General features: G+C 41.4%; 1 protein-coding gene across 4 annotated transcripts in view; it reads left to right on the top strand.

Moving 5' to 3' along the window:
• The first annotated feature begins 713 nt into the window (after nucleotides 1-713).
• nlrc5 (NLR family, CARD domain containing 5) overlaps nucleotides 714-20,962 on the top strand; it is a 32,649-nt gene continuing 12,400 nt past the window's right edge. For 2 of the 4 annotated variants that reach the window (XR_013077317.1, XM_076734124.1), the window contains exons 1-30: nucleotides 714-782; nucleotides 2,001-2,344; nucleotides 3,994-4,044; nucleotides 4,631-4,714; nucleotides 5,682-5,867; nucleotides 6,065-6,219; nucleotides 7,444-7,575; nucleotides 7,736-8,051; nucleotides 8,444-8,903; nucleotides 9,302-9,455; nucleotides 10,288-10,418; nucleotides 13,646-13,877; nucleotides 13,989-14,230; nucleotides 14,870-14,953; nucleotides 15,154-15,237; nucleotides 15,361-15,444; nucleotides 15,593-15,682; nucleotides 15,992-16,042; nucleotides 16,195-16,224; nucleotides 16,525-16,608; nucleotides 17,524-17,607; nucleotides 17,877-17,966; nucleotides 18,316-18,396; nucleotides 18,516-18,599; nucleotides 18,763-18,846; nucleotides 19,269-19,358; nucleotides 19,554-19,601; nucleotides 19,695-19,724; nucleotides 19,830-19,913; nucleotides 19,999-20,082. Coding sequence is in view for 3 of the 4 variants with exons in the window: in XM_076734124.1 (XP_076590239.1) it covers nucleotides 2,017-2,344; nucleotides 3,994-4,044; nucleotides 4,631-4,714; nucleotides 5,682-5,867; nucleotides 6,065-6,219; nucleotides 7,444-7,575; nucleotides 7,736-8,051; nucleotides 8,444-8,903; nucleotides 9,302-9,455; nucleotides 10,288-10,418; nucleotides 13,646-13,877; nucleotides 13,989-14,230; nucleotides 14,870-14,953; nucleotides 15,154-15,237; nucleotides 15,361-15,444; nucleotides 15,593-15,682; nucleotides 15,992-16,042; nucleotides 16,195-16,224; nucleotides 16,525-16,608; nucleotides 17,524-17,607; nucleotides 17,877-17,966; nucleotides 18,316-18,396; nucleotides 18,516-18,599; nucleotides 18,763-18,846; nucleotides 19,269-19,358; nucleotides 19,554-19,601; nucleotides 19,695-19,724; nucleotides 19,830-19,913; nucleotides 19,999-20,082 (3,737 nt within the window). In the remaining variant the exon portion in view is untranslated. The remainder of the gene's footprint in view (nucleotides 783-2,000; nucleotides 2,345-3,993; nucleotides 4,045-4,630; nucleotides 4,715-5,681; nucleotides 5,868-6,064; nucleotides 6,220-7,443; nucleotides 7,576-7,735; nucleotides 8,052-8,443; nucleotides 8,904-9,301; nucleotides 9,456-10,287; nucleotides 10,419-13,645; nucleotides 13,878-13,988; nucleotides 14,231-14,869; nucleotides 14,954-15,153; nucleotides 15,238-15,360; nucleotides 15,445-15,592; nucleotides 15,683-15,991; nucleotides 16,043-16,194; nucleotides 16,225-16,524; nucleotides 16,609-17,523; nucleotides 17,608-17,876; nucleotides 17,967-18,315; nucleotides 18,397-18,515; nucleotides 18,600-18,762; nucleotides 18,847-19,268; nucleotides 19,359-19,553; nucleotides 19,602-19,694; nucleotides 19,725-19,829; nucleotides 19,914-19,998; nucleotides 20,083-20,962) is intronic. The other 2 variants (XM_076734126.1, XM_076734125.1) reach the window with 2 other exon arrangements.

Genomic DNA, 20,962 nt, shown 5'->3' with positions numbered 1-20,962 from the left:
CCAGAGTGAGATCGCATAACACAGAAAAAGCTTTGAGCAGTGGAAGTACAGTCTATTTGTGTTGAAAAAAAAAAAGAGGCTAAATGGGACTGCAGCTCACCAAGGGCACAGTGGGGATGAGTGGGACACAGTGGGACTGGGACACAGTTGCTTCTTCAGTCTCCCTGAGTATAGTTAGAAATCATCTTTGAACATTAGACTTCAGTTGTGGCAATCCATTGCTGTGGAGCCGGACAGCAAGAGTGTGAACACAGATGACATAAATTCATTTTACACTTACCTGTATTTATTTAATACTCAATATTAAATCAAACCTGACTTACATTCAGAAAGTAACTCAGTAACACAGCACTTGTTCCTTCACTTTGTTATCTACCCGTCCATTATAGAGGCGGAATGATAGGTTATTGTGTGAGCCGTGGCTATGGCAGCCGGGCGCCCGCACCACACACGGTGCGCTTCGTTTAATGTGACCATAATGAGCCTCTGCCTCGCTCCCGAAAGAGCTGAGCTCATCATTTGTGAACGAAACAGGTCTTATATATGTCACTCCCCGCCAGATTCCATCAATTGTTAGTGAAATAATTTATCAGCTATAAACAAATAATTTTTAGACTAGTCGTCCATCAATGATCGTCACGTGTCCGTCTCTGCACATAATAACTGGCTGGCCCCACGTCCAGCGCGAAAACGAAAGCAAAACTACTCCCTACACTCACTTTCGTTTTTAAATAAAAGGCAACCTGGCTGCAGAGAAATGCAGTCTGCGACAACAGCTGTTGGTGAGTGCTTATTTTATACATATTAGCTAACTTTGAACTACGACAAAGAGCAGTTTGAGCTCAATATGAAACTGTGCGCACAAAGCGATGCTCGTTACCTCAAACAACCTCGGCTCCAAATGAGCCTGTCCAGGACAGGCTGGAGGACATGAGGACAACTTTCTGCCCTTATGGCTTTGAAGAGGGACAATGCATTTATAAGGAAGGCAACAGAAACTTAATGGTCGTCCAAAGCAAAAGTAATGAAGTACATTCGTGCACAGGATATACTTCGTCTGGCTACGATAGAAATATACGAGTGAAGTAGGGCTGCGCAGACGCACGCGCCCTTGTCTGATGTCGGAGATAGTAAAATTCTTCATGAATAGTTCGTTAATCCACAGAACCTGAAGTCTAATGTCAGAATCATTCGTTTGTTTTGCTCCGTCATACTTGGCAAACAAAAAACAAAAACAAAAACAAAAACAAAACAAAACAAAACAAAACGAAATACAGTTGATGAGATAGGGAGCTAAACAGAGAAAGAATAGTCTTACAAATGGGAACAATGAATGAAAACATGTCCATTAACTGGCTGAAAGAGGCAACATATAGACTATTAATGAGGCTCTGTTAATAGATTAGTAACTTTGAATTATTGTTCAATTTTTAAGAGGAGCAGCTCCTGCATATGAAATGGACTCGTCTACTTCTCAGCATCCACATTGCAGACTGACTCTCTGCTGTGGTGTTGCCTGTTTGGTTTCATGTTTTCAGGGTCAGTCATTACTCCACATATGGCCCAATTGATAAACAAACAACCCCCCCCAAAATATTATCTACAATAAATAATACAGTTGTGCTCTATGTATTCACAAAATTAAGGAATATATTTTTTAATATACTATAAATTTGAATGTATCTGCCCACCCAAGCTCGTTTTAATCCACACAATGTAACCAAAAACTGTAGGAAAACCTTGTAATCTGGTAATACTGCGAAGATGATAATGTCAGTGGTCATCAGGTTCATTGCTGGTGTGAGTGGTTTGTCTGTTGTATGCTTACATTTTCCTGACTAATAGGAACAATAAGAATCATAGGTGTCTCCCTAGCAGTTTAAATAGGCATTACCTGTTTCTGTTGCAAATTTTTCCTAAGTTCAAACAGTCTTTGCATGAGATTGTGCGTGAATCGATACATGTGTGCCTGTGCTCATGTTTGCTTGTTTGTGTACCAGCTGATGGAGTCTGACCATGGATGAGGAGGTCGACCCTGACGATGCTAATGTGAACTTCGTCTTGGCTCAGGAATCCTCAGAACTGCTCAGCATCCTTAGCAGTCAGTCACCCGCAGTCATAATGAAGTTGTGCCAAATGATGCCCGGTCATACTGGGTGGAACATCAACCGTCCGGCCCCTTCTGCAGCAGCACTAACAGAACACATCAAAGCCATGTTGGAGTACTTCAGGGAGGCCAGTGCTGCAGATTGCTCCAACTTCCTTCAGAGTATGTGTATCTTGTGCGAGAACATCCCAATGCACCTGGAATCAAGGCTCATGTCATTGGCTGGGCATGCAAACAGTGAGTGTATGATGCTATAAATGTTGTGATGCTAGCTCTTGGCTACAAAGTTTACACTGAGTTTGAAGTGAGAGCATCCTCATTCAACCCATAGTTTAAAACTCACTGCAGTGTATTCATGTGTATGTGTGCAAAGGCCATTATGGGAAGCACCTTTTATTGCAGTACCGGTCATGGTGCAACTTCACATTGAACAGTGCTGCGGCAGTTTTCAGCCCTAAGTAATTCACCAATGCTGCATGTACTCAGTGCAGCAGAATAACAGAATAACCTAAATAAGAGCCCAGTCGGAACAAACAATAAATTGGTATGTTCTGTTGTGTTCTATGTTCTGGTGACTTTTGCACAATATATATGCTCTTTCTGAGCATGCCTGCTCCTGCCATTCGTAAGGCTAGAGAGGGTCCACATTTGGTCGTGTGTATGTCCATGTGTTTGTCCACAGCTAATGTCGCATATTACTAGACCCATCAGCGTGATATTTTTTGTGCACTTTTATAAATGTTTACAAATGCTCAAGGAACTGTTGTGGCATTGCACATTAACTCTTCACTGGCAATCAGCTAGGCTAAAAGCAAGGCTTGGCCTTTGTCATGGCTCTAAAACTGACATCAGTAGAAAAGTTTGGTCTCATCTTAAATTGGAGCATCTGCGGAATAATTCCATACTTGATATTTTATGGTCTGCTAAAGTCAGACAGGATACAAGATGAATAAATCTCTGTGTTTGTTATCTTCATCGCATTCTTGACAGCTTCTCCTGTTTAATAACTGTGGTAGTAGCGTACTCTGTTTTAACTGTCACCTCAGCACTGTAGCAAACCAGAAACAGTTGATTGCTGAATTTGGCAGACACACTATATTCTGGTCATAGCTGATAGATTTCATTTTTACTTCACACTTAATCACTGTGGAGCAGTGTCAGCATGACAACTTAAATAATATTTTTGTTTAGTGCTCATTCAAATGCTTTTATTGGTTCATCATTGAAATGTTTGACTTTAATTTGGAAAGAATAAATCCCTTGTGTACTTGTTACCAGTGTTTAATCACCTGATTATAACCATTCAATATTTTTGATGACTATGTTTTATATTTGCACCATGCAGTAGCGTTGCTAGGGTCTCTTGGGGCTCCAAAATAAGAGATCCCTGGGGCCCCCACCCCACCCATGCACACCACAAAAATTTGTTTTCACAATTTCTGGGGCATTTGAGATGAATACTGAAAAAATAGATTAGTGGTTCTCAAAGTGAGGTCCAGGGACCAACAGAGGTCCCTGAAAGCCCAGGTCTATCAATAATCATTGTTGTAAATAAGTGGCCGGGGGCTCTAAGCAACTGCCTGGCTTGCCTGTCTGCAAGCCCCACCCTTGGCATTGTGCTTGTGAGAGGCATCGCAGGCCACAAAATTGTAAATGTTTCAGTTTCTTGCAATGAAAGGTTGAGAAAGTACCTGCAGCCTTTCCACATGGTGCCTTCCTCTTATTTTCAGTCCTTATACCCTGTGTCATTTGCCTTTAAGCTGAAAATGCTGTTCTATTCACTGCATGAAGTGGAATAATAAATAGTCAGTGACACTTGCTCATACTGAAAAAACAGTCTGTCTTAGTGCCAAAGTAACAATGTGACTTTCTGTTTGATTGTTCAGCTGATGCCATTCAGTCTCCACCCACAGAACCAGTGTCTCTGAGAAACACAGGTAGTTCATTTGGTTTCCTGTTTTATGTACTTGCATGCACATCTTGCCATGCATCCAGTGACTTTGCAGGCAACATTTCTTCAATTCATTAAACTTTATGTGACATGCTTTTCCACCACACTCTCAGTTACTGTTGACTCGCTGTTGTGTATTTACATATTGAGCACAATCGAAGCAGTGAAATTCGGTGTAAGACTCATGATCCAGTAATCTGTATTTAGGGAACAGGTTTGTCTTGGGACTTGTTTCATTTTCTTTATTTGCTTTATAACTAAGCACTTTGTTTTGTTTCACTTTGGGAATCCCCAGAATCCCCAGATGATTCAGAAAGTAAAAGTGAGTGCTGAAGAATGTTATGCAGTATATGCAAATTCTTGCAGTGCTCTTGAAGGCATTAGTCTATATCTAGTATAGCATGCTATACATTTATTTGTAGCATTTGAGCTTTTGTCGTGTGTGTGTGTGTGTGTGTGTGTGTGTGTGTGTGTGTATACAGATGGATAGATAGATAGATAGATAGAGAAATAGATATATTATTATTGTGAATAATAATAATTCTTTTTTTGTGTGTGTTTCTGCATTGTAGATGTTTGTGAAAATTCCAGTGTAACGGATGAGAAGTCGTCATCACCACCCTCAGAGCAGCAGCTCATCAAACGCCCACGGATTGGTAGAACATACGCAAAACACTAACTGTGTTACATTGCAGCTACAGTCACATGCACAAACTAATGTGGCAAATGGCCATTCGCTGGTTAAAGTCCATGGAATGGACAGTGAACTGGTTACAGTGGGGCTGAGTCAGACTTGCTGGCAATTTATTCAATGGCAATTGCAGTACTGTCATAAAAACGGATTTTATCCAAAGAAAGTGTGTCCACCTGCTGTAGCTGTAAAACTGCAAGCAGGACTTTCTTAGAAAAACTATTTTTTGGTATTTCAATGTAAAACACATGTCATGACTGACATGGACATGGCATGGAAGAGTAAAAATATTTCTGGTGTATGTGCTCGGTGAGCAGCTGTCACTGGAACGACTGGGATCTATCATAAAACACTGTATCCAGTACTGCACAAGTGCTGCCAGTACCAATATCAAGATGCAACCATAAAAGTGCAAATGAGGTTTACGCAGATAGTGAAGTGAGATGTTTTCATTTTACAGTGACGTGTTAATTGCCAAAGTAAACCAGGCATCTCAGCTGTGTTTCTTTTATTGAGTATGACATTACCAGGGTTGGCCCAGCTCTTGGTTTAGTGCAGAACTAAAACAAGCTTATGTGAATAACTAAGAACCAACGCCCTGTGTGTTTACTGTAAATGCCCAGTATCTGATTTAGTTTTTTTTAAATATCTTGGATTCCATCAGCCATTTTATGTCTTTCTTGCACCAAATAATCTCCAACTCTCTAAATGTTGCCTCTTGAATGTTGAATGCTCTATATAAGTTTGCACGTGTCATTACACATGAAATTGTCCGTTGAAACTGCAATTAAATGTAAAAAAAAAAAAAGAAAAAAGAAAAATGTGCATCTGACCCCGTGGGCTGGGGCACATTAGGAGCAGGGCTGCTGTTTACTTCCGCGAACAATTTTCTCTGCAGAGAAACTACAAACAATTTGTCTTTCTACCCGCAGACTACTGGGAGCAGTACATTTTTGCGGTGATGAGGTTAATGACAATGAGGTGGGAGCGACTCAGTGAGTGCCTGGTGAGAGAAGTGCCCCTAGAGAATGTGTGGGTCAGCCTAAGAACAGCCAACAGAGGCAGGGACAGACCTGATCAAACCCCTGGATCAGCAGACAGAGGGAGCAGAACACCAGGTTAGCATGACTCATTACTGTACACCAAGTATCTACCAAATCGAAATCTTTAAATATGAAAGAATTTGAATATGTCAGTGTGGTACATACAGCTAAAAATGCATCTTCTACAGTATGAATTGGCCATATATAGAACTTCCTGCTCATACATAATTAAAAGCTGCTGTACGTTAACCAAACGTTTTTTTCAAACTCAGAGCCTGATGGGGATTATGGGTCGACGGAGTCCAGAGTGACGTTGGAGACCTTCCTCCAGGGATGTGCGGGAAAGGTGACAGTTCTCACTGGCCAATCTGGATCAGGAAAAACTCTGCTGATGTCTAGTTTAGGACAGCAGTGGGCTTGTGGACTAGTAAGTTCATGTTTTCTCATTATTCACTTGATACAGATATTTACATTATCAGGGATGTGATGTGCCAGTCTGCTGGTTTACTGATAGGCTGCACAAACAAATACATCGTAGGTGGTAGTTTCACTGAAATGGGAACACAACCTATTTTACACATCAAGCTCTGTTTACAGGCCTTGAGAACTACTGCATGTACCATGTGAGCAGACCTCTGTAGTCCACTCCTCATCTTTACGTGAGGCCAGAGGCACAACTGCCATGCAACCAGCATAACATGCCTGAATCTCTGGCCAAACTGTCTGCGGTCCACTTGCATTGTGGGCAATGTAGGCACCAGGTTTTGACGTAGACAGTGTGCATCAGAAAGCAAAGCCAAGAAAGTCTCCTGTGACTTTACTCGGGTCCGTGTTGTGTGTGTCATTCATGCTGGGGATGAAAGCAGAATGTCCAAATTCTGTCCAAACTTTCATAGTTAAAAGACATAAAGGTACACTGAGGAGTTAAGTTTTGATAAAACTTTACAAAGTTTAAAGAAAGCCTGCTTCAGGCTAAGGCTAAAGCTGTATTTATTTTGGGTCAGCACTCAATATATAAACACATACTGAGTATCTCTCAGTATGTGTTGTCTTGGATCAAGGTCAGGGTAAAAAAACAACAGGATCATACATTTTATATTAGAATGTCTCAATACTTTTAATAACATTTTTTAATTCTGCTTATTATTTCAAAGCTGCTGCCTACATTACTCACAATGTAACTCTGTTGCCAGCAGTCTGAGACCTGATTTGGGTGTGTCATGCTAGTAGTGACTAATGTAGCCTTTAGCTGCTAGCAAGAAATAAATAAGTAGTGGGCCACAAAGGTCACATGATTTCACATGCCTACCTCTGCAGCTACCAATGGCTTTATTTTTGTTCAAAAAAAAGACCCAAATGCCGAACATCAAGGTGGGCAGGTTGAAGAACAAAAAGGCAGTTTTAACAACTGGTCTGCAACCACAAAGGCGGGACAGAGACAACGACAGGCAGTAAAACTAATTACAACATAAAACAGGAACATGAAATAGGAAACAACTAAATTAAAACCCAAATCCATGGCACTTTTTTTTCACGTGCTGTAAGACCTGTAAACAGACTTTAACAGGTGAAATTGGTGCAGTTCCCCTTTAATTTTTCCTTTTCTGCTTCGTTTATTCTCTGATTCTGTCTTGACCCCTCCATCATCCAGGGCCCTATCCCCTCATCCTTTCTGTTTGTCCTGCTGGAGTTTCGGCAGCTCAACTTACTCTCCCAACCTCTCTCCCTGTCTGACCTGCTATTCCGACACTACCTCCCTCCAAGAGGGGGTGATGACGAAAAGGTATGCAGCGGCTTTATAAATCAAGACTTTTCTGATTTTAGATTTGACTGTAGCACGTTCTACTGATATCAGTGTTCAGCCTACCCTCAGGTTGATTGTCAGGTCAGTACGTTGTCTTTATTAGTCTCACATTGTCCATGTATTCTGTCTGTCTGAGCAGAGAGCCATTGTGGAATATCTCCTCTCCAATCCAGAGCAAAGCTGTTGGGTGCTCGATGGCTATGATGAGTTTCACAGCAAACTCACCAGACAAGAGGTGCAGAAGGAGCTTCTGGACCCAGAAAGCCCTCTGCCTGTCGCAAACCTCATCTCAGGGTTATTAAATCGTCAGCTTCTTCCAGGATGTACTGTTATGGTCACCTGTCGTCCACGTGATGTCACTGATTTGGACGGCATACCAGATAAAGTGGGGCAGCTACTGGGGTGGGACTGCCATGAAATCAAGGAGTATGTACACAGCTTCTTTGGAGTAAAAGGTGAAAACTTTTCTATTTATGTTATGTTTGTCCCTGTTCAAAACTGTAGCTGTGTTAATTTGAAAAAGCAAGTTTTTAAACATTTGATTTGGGTTGAACCCACAAGAATGGAATTTCTTCATGTGCACTTTGAAAGTGACCTTGCACCCCCACACATGTTCATGTTATTCTAGCTGACCTCTGCTCAGCTTGAAGTCATATTGAGCAATGCTGGGAATTATGTAAAGTCACTAGACTTAATATAACAGGAACCATAACAGAGTCAGCAAAACTAAGATGAGAGTCACACCCACCCAGTCATCTGGTCTGATGAGGCAAAATGATAAGAACACCTGTGTGGGTCTACCTTCAATTTCAGTGGGCTTCAACTAATTTATGTCTCAACTGCAAAGGTCACACAGCAGACAGAGCTCTTGGGGTGCAGGCAGCAGACCTCCTTCTTTCCACTCGACATCTCGTTGCCATGTCATCCCTCCCGGTCCGCTGCAACATCTGCTGCATCTGTCTGGAGCATTTACTGCTGGAAGGGAGAGACACAAGGATGGCACAGAAACAGGAAGAGAAAGGAAACGAGACAAGGAAAGAAGCCAGAGAAAATGAAGAAAAAGGAGTACAGATGCCAGGAGGGGCACGAGGAAAAGAGGGCAGTTTCGGAGGGAATCACGCACAGAGGGAAGATCAAGGCGGAAGAAGACGAGGGAGTGAAGAAATAATGATGGATGTGGCAAATAGTAGAGACCTGCTACCTCCCACCCTCACCCAGGTCTACCTCACCGGTCTCACTGCATTTCTAAGTCGTGACCCTGAAAAAAGAGGAAGAAAAGATACAAAGACTGTGACACCTCAACAGAGGTGAAGGCTGAGTAGAGTATTAAACATATTAACACCATTTCACACCACTGCCACAACATGCGTAACATAACATTTCAGTAAATTTGATTGACAAGGTGAATTTAGAGGGAAGCTTGATTCTTCACTGTTAAATGCACATTGTTATTTTACACAAAGAGAGATGATACTCCCAAAAAGATTTATAACTCTTTAAAAAAATGAGACAAAGACTGAACAAAATACAAAAATGGTGGCATGAACAGAAAAAAACAAACCAAAGAATACTCATGTCATGACACACTGCCTCCTTTCAAGGATAAGCTAAGTTCACTTTCAACTTCAATTCACTTTCACATGATTGTTGATTAAATAATGTACCAAATGCAGATGAATGAATTTGTTTCTGTCTCTTTTTGCAGTATTGTGGACATGCTGAGTCAGTATCGATCTGAGTTGTGTGAGCTGAGCCAGCTGGCTTGGAAAGGCTTAGAGGACAGCAAGATCCTCTTCATGGAAGAAGACATTTCTCAGGATGTTTTACATTTTTCAGTCAGGACGGGCCTCTTCTCAAAGGTCAGACATGAGTATACACGATGTGTGAATGTTCTCTGTGTCTGTGTCTCCTATGTCTGAGGTTGAGCAGGGTTTTCTCTGAAACCTGAGGGTGATCGTAGCAGTTGGGGAAGGTAGGGTTTCACTCTGTGTGTGTGTGTGTGTGTGTCTGTGTGTGTGACAAAAATCTGTTTACACAGTCACATTGTGGGGACTCACCTGCCTTATGAGGACAAAATGCAGGTCCTCTTAATGTAAATCATAAAATTTTAGGGTGAAGACTGAGGATAGGGTTACAGGTTAGGTAAGGTGCGGTTAGGTATAGGGTTAGTTGTAGGCAGATAGTGGTTATGGTTATGGTTAGAGTAAGGCTCCAGGAAATGAATGTAAGTCTATGTAATGTCCCCACAAGTGATAAAAACACAACGTGTGTGTGTGTGTTTTTGTATGTGGATACTTTCTTTGAGCCTTAACTGGGTTTGCCCAGTATGCAAAACTGAGAATTTAGAAGCTCCTTTGCTTAGCATTAAAAATCTAATTGCTACATCTATGTGAGAGCACTGGGAATTAGTTTGTATTGTGAGCAAAATAATTGAGTAACCATCCTCTTCTGCTAAAAATCCCTATAGCTGACACATGTGCACCGTTCCGTAGCATGAGCCATGTAACCATAATGGTGACATGTTAGAGTTCTCCTGTTGTTTGCAGCTTTCGATCTGAACCTGAACCTTCAATAGAAGCTTTGTACCTTTCTATAAATTACTGCCAATGTTCACATTAACGTCATGGCAGGCGCAGCTGAGGACTGTTCGTGACATAACAAATAACACATTTGTTGGTGTCTTCCTGTCAGGTGGAGCTCAGACGTGAGGATGGGATGCTGGTCAACTCCTATTGCTTCATCCATCTGACAGTGCAGGAGTTTTTGGCTGCGCTCAGAATTATGACCAGTCAAGATGTTAGTGAAGCGCAGCTGACGAAGAGGTAGGGAACAGACTTCATAGAGGCCAAATGGATATAGAAACATGATTATATTTCCAATAGCCTGTTGTCAGAATCACCAAATTATCAGCTGAATGATGGACTGGAAAAAGATGTATATTTACACTCCAGCATGTACTGTATGAACAAATTTTCTGAATACCAACACCTACTGTGTCTTAACACTGCCTGCTTTAAATCAGCCTCCATCTGTTTGCACCTGTCCATCCACATTTGTGCCATACGGTCTCTGCGGGGCACAAAAGTACCAAAGAGACAGGAAACTCTTTTTGGGTCAGGTTAACACCCGCTTGTTTTAGTGTGTGTACTGTGACCAAAATAGAGCCCCGTAACCTAAGCTTGAAAAATTATCTTATCAGTAGAGGAGCAAGTACTCACATCATTTGCTTAAGAGTATTAATGCCACACTAAAAGTACTCCAAAACATTTGCTAAAAGAAAAAAATGTTACTAAAAAAAAATATGTGAGTGTAATCAGGAAAATTCATTTAAAATATCTCAATTCAGAAAAATGGCCCCTGTGACTGGGACACTATTATCTCTTTATCATTACTCATGCATTAATGTCTGTGCAGCATTTTACTGTTGATGTGGAGATAGATTTGAACTACTTCGTATAAGTCGCTAATGATTATTTTTATTATGGATTTATCTGTTGGTTATTTTTTTGAGGAATCAGTTCAGCTGCTTGCTGGTTTGTAAATTTTCAGAAAATAGTGACACCTTCACAGTGTTTTGTTTTGTCTAATCAGCAGTCCAAACCTCTAAATTCTTAAAAACGAATTCAAAATTAGCATAACTACAGTGTGCATTTCCTGAAGAAAATGTGTGAGGGCTACCACCGCTTCTATGTGTGGCCGCTTCTACAACAGCAATTTCTCAAACCTCTTAGCGCCACCTATGTGTGAAATTATATTAAATGCTACAGACTTGTTCAGGATCCACACTGATGAATTTGGTTCAACCAGGTAACCTCACATTAAAGAGATACACTGGCTAATAAGTAGTACGGTGGTGTTTCACTAATGGCCACAAGGTGGGGCCGTTGGTGCCACGCTTCAATTTGTCGCACACATGCTCATGGGGAACTAGTTTACTGAGTTTTAATTTAATGTAAGTAAGCAGGATTGTGGAAGTATCATGTTTCGATACTACTGTAGCGCCCCCTGTGGTTAGAATTGCATTAAATATTTAACGCTTTTTCAATGTGACTGTATGCACAACATCCAAATTTGATTGCAATCCAGTTTAGCACTAATGAGTTGTGGCCTGTTAAGGACATCAGGCCACACTTTCAAAAGTATGCTAACTACAGACAAACAGTAAGTGACATCTAAAAACAGACTCATCTAAGCATGATGTGTGCTGAGTTTGCTGAAGGTTACAGGTTGAAGGTTGATATATGTGCCAAAAGAAGCAAAAAATATTCTTACCAAAAAATCCAAAATAGTGCAAGAATTTTATAGACACCATTGGATGTCGCCTGAATCAGTCAAATCAGCATCATCACAGGAACACATCTTGCAAGTATTGTTTAGCTACTTCTCACGTTTGACGAGTTATTCATCAAAACGCAAAATGCGTAATGACTGACCACATGGTGGCGCTATTGAAACCATGTTTCCAGGCGGGGCACCTGTAGCTTTCAGATTAGCACTTGTATTTGCTGAGACTTCAGCTTTCAAACATCCCTAACCCTAACCCATTATACATTTTAATATATTCAAAAAGAATATAAAGTCACTCGAACATGTTAGCATAAAGAAAAGTAAGAACTTACATCTCCTGTAGAATATATTTGTTTTGACATCAGAAGAAGTTCCAATGACAAACAGTGTGTAAGTAGATAGATTCCAGCAAACAGCAAAAAAAGAGAATAAAATGAAATAAAAAAATAATAATAATAATGTTTTTTTATATGAAAAAATACTGCCATTATTGTTATGAATTAATTAATTAGTGAATAAGTAAAGCTGTCAGATAAATGTAGGGAGTTAAAGCAGTATTTTATTTCTCTGTGAAATGTAGTGGAATAGAGTTTCCATGAAAAGAAAATAAGTTCAGTGCTTGATTAAATGTGCTCAGATTTCATCACTACATCTCATATATAAAAGAATCATGCCAACAATTCTATTCAATCATTAAGAGATCTTACAGCTTATATAAAAACTAAATTCCTAGATCTTCCCTGACATCAGTGTGCAGAAGTAACTTTGCATTATCTGAATAATGATACAACATGCAAAAGAGTGCAATAGATCGTCTGACCATATAGAGTTACACTCCTAACCAGGAATAACCTTGCTCTGGAAACAGATGACTTGTGTAAGATGAGTACACTAAGATATGTTTGACCGTCTGCCCTGACCGTAAAAGGAGAGCAAAAATATGCTGACAAAGGCTCAAAGTGGATGATCCAATCACAGTAGTGAGGGCTCAGGGGGTCAGTGGGGAGGGGGGTTGACACAGCAGGAGGTGTCACTAAATAAGATAGATAGTCCTTCATTAGCCCCACACCGGGGACAGTTACAGAAATAAAAGCATTCCTGTCTATTCTAAATTATCCGAACAGCTTCTGCCTAATGTTTTCTTTGGAGAGAGAATGTGTTGCTGCTACTTCACCAGTCAATTAGGGACATCCAGTATAAAAAAAAGAGTAATCAGCGGGTTAAGTGGTCCGGTGGTGGAGACACATGCCATAGACGTTCTATGGTGTCATTCTGGCTGGGGACTTTTCTTTTATGTCATATCATGTTTATGTTTGGTATCCACAGTAGTGCAGGGATTTCCCCTGCTCAATCAGGCACTCAGAAGCAGGTAAAACTGCACTCTGCTGTGCTGGTATCCTACCCTGTGTGCTGTGGCTGTGGTTCATTAAGTTCATTACAAGTGCGTGACATAGTGATCCCACAGCTAGTAAAAGTACCCATGGACTCATTTTACAACAGCCATGCAAACAACACAGCCTGTCTGATGTGGTTTGTGTCTATAAACTAAAAGGTAGCTTAATAAATAGAGATAAGTATTGCTCTCATGCCAAAATACGCCACTGACATGGGATGATCACTGAGCAGTGTAGTGTGCAACATGAGTTATTCTTATCATATGGCCAGAGAGACGAGGAACTGTCCTCTACACAGCACAGGTGTGTCCTTCCTTCCTAATCTAACTGTTGACATTGCTCTATCCTCTTCCTCATTGCTCTCTCAGATTCAGTCTGAAAACTCGCTGGACGACCAAGTCAGACCAGAGGACAGTCTTCACTGACTCCCTGCACCTGTATGTGTGTGGTCTGGCTTCCCCACGCTGCACTCAAGCCTTAGTTCAACTAGCCAGGACCTCTGGTGGAGCAGGAGGCCTAAGTTTTGTCCAAACACGACAAGCCCTTGTTATAAAAATGCTGAAAAAACTGTGTCACAGCAACACGTTGACTGGACCAAAGGTAGAATATGAACTGAAGAGAAGCCTGATAAATGGATGTATAATTTAACGGTACAGAATTCTGTCTCTCTCTTTCTTTCTTTACTGATTCTGCCACATTACGTCTTCTCAGATATTGGAGCTTTGTCACTGTGTCCAGGAGAGCCAGGACCACCAGTTGGCTCAGCGGGTTTTGGGTATGAGACCCACCCTGGAGCTGCGCAACATCCGGCTAGAGCCGAACGATATTGATGCTCTGGCTTTTGTAGTTAACTCAGTTGGTGATAATTTCATCGGACTGGACTTTGGAGCATGCTCAATGGAGTTGGAGTGTTTAGATGTCCTACCCCGGTGTCAGTACATTCACTATCTCTGGTAAGTCCGCACAAGTGCTCACATAAGCAAAGCAATACATAGACTGTCAGCCAAGTAAATGCAGTCGAAGAGCCAGGTGTGCACGGCATGCAGAGCTAAGTATTATTTTAATGGCCAGAAGTGAAGTGAACATGAGGCGCAGGTGAAAACTGAAGTTGCAACACACAGGAATGATGAGGTGGATGGTGTTAATCTGTCAAGAATCTGAAAACCTGTGTTTAGTTTCTGGCCCTTGGGAGGACAGCAAATGTGGAACGAGCCGCTGCTTTGCCGTTGACATTCCTCAGCTGATTGGCCAGCTGTCCCGCATACTGTGAAACTGACTGAAGCTCTTTGTCTCCTGCTGTGATCCTGTGACTGGCTGAGTCTGTGCGTAACAGGCAGACCTGACTCTAGACTCAGGGACAAAAAAGACAGCTAAGTCATTAGAGAAATATTTTATCAGACTGACTGATGAAATAAACAATAAACAGTGAAGTGAAACTGGCCCGGAGACGGACTTAGCTGTAAAGTTAACAAACAGACTCTATCTGATAAACAAACACTAGGCTCTTGTTCATAAGCAGACTAGACTAAGCTGCACTGCATTTGTAATCCAACATGTTTTTTTTTTTTTCTCCACTGTTTGTTTGCTTTCAGTTTTCGTGGGCGTAAGTATGGGGACAAGTTTGCTGAGAAGCTGTCCTCCATTTTGCCAAAATTCACAACCCTGAGGAAACTAGAGTAAGATTCAAATTGGTGCTTTTTTCCTTCTGTGTTTTCTGTCTGTCTCATGAATCATGCATTCATCTCCATCTTATCTGAAGTGGCGTAGTGCAAGTGTTGTTTACCCTCCTCGGACTCTACTCGCAGATCAGTGTATTTTTTTCTGTAAGGATTATAGCAGAAGCAATCAGCCTGATATTGTCTTTTGTCTTCTTGAGGTTTTGTGGTGCCAGCCTGACGGCCACAGGAGCAGCTTGTCTGGCCTCTGCCCTGCAGAACTGTCCGGCCATCACTGAAATCAAGTATATTTGCCACATCATCATTCGTATTGCGTTTCTGAATAAATAAGATTGCTGATGCCCAATATGTTGTAATGCTGAAGTGACACTAAAATACACACCAAGCTTCCGTTTCTTGTTTTGCAGTGTGAGTGACAACAATCTGAAGGATGCAGGCATCGAACACATTGCTGATGTTTTCACCAAACTACCAGGACTGGTCTCTGTGATGTAAGTGCATGCTGCTAACCAGGTGCTGTTTTTAAAGAACCACAATAGCTCAAGATTTTGCTGTAGATTTTGCTGATTCCATGCACAGGTGTTTTGTGTGTGTGTGTGTGTGTGTGTGTGTGTGTGTATGTGTGCGTGCGCCTTGCAGGCTGGGTCGAAACAACAGCTCTCTGAAAGCAGTGGACTGTCTCATCAGGAAAATGACTTCATGTTTGAACATCCAGCACGTTCATGCAGAGTATGACCACACACACTCACACACACATGCACACACACACACACAGATACACAGCAAATAAGTTGCAGGCATCTGTATTTTTTCATGGTTTAACAAAGAGGCCATACAGTACACACCCACAGGCTCTCCGGTGTGGGATCTATGAAAGTTTTGAGCTTATCCACTCACTATCACACCTTTAACACTTGACTGCAATATATTCACTGCACATGTCAGTTTGGTCTGAATCCAAACTATCTTCTCATCACATGTAACCTTGAGATTTATGATACTTAAACTTTGTTAAACAGTACACATTTTTCTTTGCAGTGGGATGAAGGAAATGACAGTAACTTTCTCCCAAAACTCTGATTTGAAGGGGTGAGTGTAACGGTTAGATAAACATGAGTAAGTACAAGCCATAAGTGAGAAGCCGTACAGTGTGTCTGGGGCATGGTGTGTCTATAATATTGTCATCAAATGACTCCTGCACATTCTGAAGTTCTGTCTTGTTTATGTATTCCCCTCTGCAGCCATGAAACTAAGTCTGAGCCGAGAATCAGGTGAGATATCAGACGATAACACGCTTATCAAATGTTGACCACTTTCCAGGTCTTTACGAACATAGCCCGTTTCCTTGAAGAACTTTGCTCCTTTTTACCGTCAAATGGTCTTCAAAAGCTTCATACACCTGACATGGCCTCTGAATCTGTGACTAATTAAGTCCAGTTAGCTCTTGTGGACGTTGATTTGAACAGGATTCAAATAATGGTTTTCAATTTTGATATTTAGCACTTTCTTTATTGTGATATATATATATTTTTATTATTTATTATTATTTCGTGGTACCATTTGTTCTCCAGCTTGTTGAACCAGAAATGGAGCCAGCCTGAGATGCATAAACTTGCAGAGTCAGTGGCGTGTTGCCCCGCCTTGTCCATCCTGGAGTAAGTAAACCTAAATACACCCACCAAAGATATAACCAGTGGTGGAGTGGAAAAAGTAGTTCCAGTATGCAGCTTTAAACTTCTCTTCCACTAAATCTCAGGTGCAAAAAACTCTTGACTCGTACCCTTCCTGTCCAGTGAAAACCATGTATCTCCACATGTAGTGATTCTGAATTTGAATTTTTCTGATAAACCGAATGATTAACTGTTCTTTTTTGTGTTGAGGAACTGCCCCCTTTCTTACACTAAATAAACTAAGTCTCAGAGTAGCTGCATTGTGATTTTTAGAGATAAGTGGTTCTCACAGGACTTACAGAACACTACAAACCTATGATGCTTTTACAGAATATGATGCATTGCTGTAGATTAAATTACCCAACAGTATATAAAGTAGCTCAGCTTTAAACATCTACAGCAGTAAAATGCACCAAACACATTAATGCAGCAGTAACATTAACATAAGCAAACATAATAGTAAAGCAAAGGGAAGTGAAGTTAATACAGATAAAGATCATAGCAGTTAAACGCTGACAGGAAGCATAAGCACACTGTGCTGATGATACATTTACTTTAGTAAAGGATTTGTGCACTTCTTTCAGGATGTTGTATTACTGGATACAACATCCTGAAAGAGACGAATGCAACACTGAGTATGATAACATCTAGTTATTGACTTTTATCTTTTGTCCTGGCTGTTGCTGGTAGAAGTTATGTTTTACATGAGTCACTTCCTTTTGTTGCTGGAGTTCAGTTCACCACAACTGATAATTTGCATGGTCTAGCTTGATACTAGTCAGAACTGTACCGATACTACCTATACTATATTCATGCAGATGAAATGCTAATGAAGGTCTGTGTCTGTGTGTGTGTGTGTGTGTGTGTGTGTGTGTGTGTGTGTGTGTGTACACACCCTAGTCTGTCTGGAGGCAAGTGGGATGTGGAAACACTGAGGATTCTGACACAGTTTTTGCCAAGGTTCAACATAACGGGAAAGATTATGTAAGACTGGATTCATACCAACCTTCACATCATAAAGCACATGATGCAAGAGTGACAGGAAGCTGCATATGGCTGCTTTTTACTACACTGCTTTTGCTATTCTAATGTGCCATTTATGCCATACTCTATTTTAGCTAGTTATCCAAGACGACATTTAATGCATCATTTCATTCTTAGTAGTAAAGGATAGGCAGGTAGAAAAAAGTGTATTCAGCAGGCGTAAGAAGTGAACAGCAGCAGACTGCTGACATTCAGAGGTCTCTTCTCAGCATGAATGACAGCTGCTCTTCAGTGGAGGATTTGGTGATTCTGACTGCTCTGCTGCCTGACTGTCCCGCTGTGATCGAGCTTCATATCAGGTACAAACACACCTGCAATGTGCATTGCACACTGTAAAAGCACACATGCACACACCTTTAAACATACTGTACAAACAGCTTCATTATTATGGTTACAACAGGCAGGACCATCATGTCATTGTTCAGCAACGCTCCTCTCTGTGTGAAACAACCAGCAACATATGTAAATTGCATTAGTTAACTTCTGTTTTTCATTATTTTGCTGCATTCTGCTTTGTTATGACACACTGGAAGCATTCACAAATACTCAAACTTGTTTATTCATGGTAAGCCACATAGATGACTTAATTTAAATCCTAACTAGTGGCGTCACCACTGCTCTGCATCCATATTTTTCTTTATGTTTCAGACTACAGAGTCCTGCCCAGGTGTCTATAGTGTTCTCTGGAAGGAGGGAAAAACCTGCAGACGAAAGATCTAAAATACTCTGGTATGTATCAAGTGCAGCTGCCCACAGGAAGTAATAATAAAGAATATATTACTTAATATTGGTTTTACTGATGGTGATGATGATAATGATGGTAGTCATGAAGGTGTTGCTTCTGTCAGCCTCAGCTGCTGTGGTCTGCTGCCTGCCGATCTGGAGAGAGTGTGGAGGAGTTTGGGAACCTCCTCGGATGTCACTTTGCTGGAGTAAGATACACGAGAACATCAGCCTCGCCACGTCTCGTCTGCGTGGTCATCAGATGTGTCCATAGATTATATTGCACTGATATTTTTCTCATATTTTGTTTGTGTTTTCTGCATCCTCAGTTTACTTTAGTATCTCTACCCATGTTATGCTCTTGTCTGTCAGTCTGTCCAGTAACTGTTTAGGCAAAAAAGGTCTGAGGAAGCTGTTGGAGGTCTTGCCTCGTCTGAGTGACATCCAGGAGATCCAGTAAGACTCAAACATGAAGTGATACCAGCATGACCAATGATACATTCCAAACAATAGAAAACAGTCTGAAACTTTCGTGATCTTTACAGCAATCCCAGATACAAGGTTGTTATGATGTTGTGTTGTATGTCATTTGATAAGGATTAGTGACCCTGCCTGCAGAATTGTGTGTTGTGGCTTCTGTACTGAAATGAGGAGGTGTTTTAAATGAAGGACAAGACTCTGTCGTGAGACAGAGCTGATCTAATCTTGGTTAGCTGGCAAAAGCTGGATGGTTATATCCTCACCAAACAGGTTCCAAACACAATCTGTCAGTGCTGGCAGTACTATGTTTACCCTGGGGCTTTATTCAGTATAAATGGTGTATTTAGAGCTGAGTGATGTCCTTCTTCCTGGCTCATTGTTCTTTGTGTGTTTTTCAGTGCCCATAACAACAACATCGGCATGGACGGAGTGGTGATGCTGGCTGATGCTTTGTGTTCCCATAACAGCTTAACAGAAATCCTCATCAGGTACTCTTTGTTTCACATTTGAGGCATTTAATGGTTTTGTTAGAGCAGCAACACTTTGAGCACCTGTTTCTCTATCGTGATGAGCTTTCCGTTAAAACAGCTGATAAATGTTGGATGCGTGTCATTGTATATGTGCCATAGAAATCAGTAAAATGTGCTGATCATTATTCTGATTGTGTCCTGTTGGTTTTACAGTCATGAAGGCAGAGAGCAGGTGACCCTGAAGTTCTGCCCTGACAAAAGGTAGAAGACCTGCAGTGCAAGCCTCCACACATCTGGAAACCACTGTTTGCATTGTCATTTGACTTAATAAACTCACCCTGTGCTCTTTTGTAGCAATGACAGACAGCAGATGAAGACGTTCAGGTACAGTGAGATAGCAAAGAGTTTGAGGAAAAGCACATTTGACCTGTGTCTGTGTCTTCATTACTTTGACATTTGAATTCTTAATGATTCTTGTTTATGCTGTAGGATAAACGACAGCAGCCTGCTGCCATCTAATGTAACCACGCTGTGTAGAAGACTGGTCCAGTGTCACTCCCCTTTGGAGTTAGAGTAAGTTTAATTATTGCATATCCACATATTATTTCATGATTGTGACCAAACAGGTAGACATTAATATACTTCTCCGTTGGGTCAGTTTGTCTCACAGCTCGCTGACAGACAAGGCAGTTGAGAATCTGCTGAAGGTTTTGCCAAAGATGACATCACTGCAGAGGCTGAAGTAAGAGCTACACACACGCAGGAGTTAATTAGTGTGGATGGTTTTGTGTGTGAGTAAAAATTTCTCTAGTCAAGAGAAACTTAAATAATCATGGCCCGCAGCATTAACAGATAACCAGATGGAGGAGTTGTGCTCAAACATGGCACAAATATGTGTACTGTATGAACATTTACTCAGTGTTCAATGGCACAATCCAGAAATGAGTGCAGTCCAGTGACATCAGTGTGAAAAGCCTAACAGAGTGAAGTGTTTTGAATTTAAGTGGTAGCCCAGTGTGAACGACCGCCTCCTGTGTGTCAGTGCTGAGGCTTCTGATTGAAAAGACTCTTTCCTAAATGAGTCTGCAGGCCAATTCACCAAACCTGTTAGCCTTTCGCCTGAGAATTTGGTTTGGACCCAAGGATGCAGACCTGAGGGGTAGTAGATAAGAAACAAAATTTATTACAATGATAAATTGACAACAAAAGGCGCACTCAAAAGGAGTGGAGGAAAAACTAAGGGAGCTCCATTACGACAGGTCGGAGGCAAGGCACACGCTGACACTGCAGGCAGGCAGCTGAAACACATAAGCACACTTAGAGTAGCAGTTCATGGAAAGACATTAGCTAACGCATGAGGAGACAGTGAATACAGTACTCACACTCATGGGACACACGATCACGCCTGGAGTCAGGACAATCTGGCAACAGGTAGGAGAGAGCTCTCCCCTTTTATCCTGTGCCTATGTCAGAGTTATGCGCATCAGGTTTGCACCTGTGGAGGCGGAGCTGGCCAGGTGCAGGGGCACGCCCAGCTAGACAGACAGGGAAACAGACAGACAACACTGGGGAAAAGGAAAAAAGGGAAAACACTGGGAACAGACAGGTCTGAAGGATCGTAA

This window comes from Chaetodon auriga, chromosome 6 (assembly GCF_051107435.1).
Source record: "Chaetodon auriga isolate fChaAug3 chromosome 6, fChaAug3.hap1, whole genome shotgun sequence".
Lineage (NCBI taxonomy): Eukaryota > Metazoa > Chordata > Actinopteri > Chaetodontiformes > Chaetodontidae > Chaetodon > Chaetodon auriga.
Note: the sequence above shows the minus strand (reverse complement) of the source record. Positions and strands in the feature narration are given on the sequence as shown.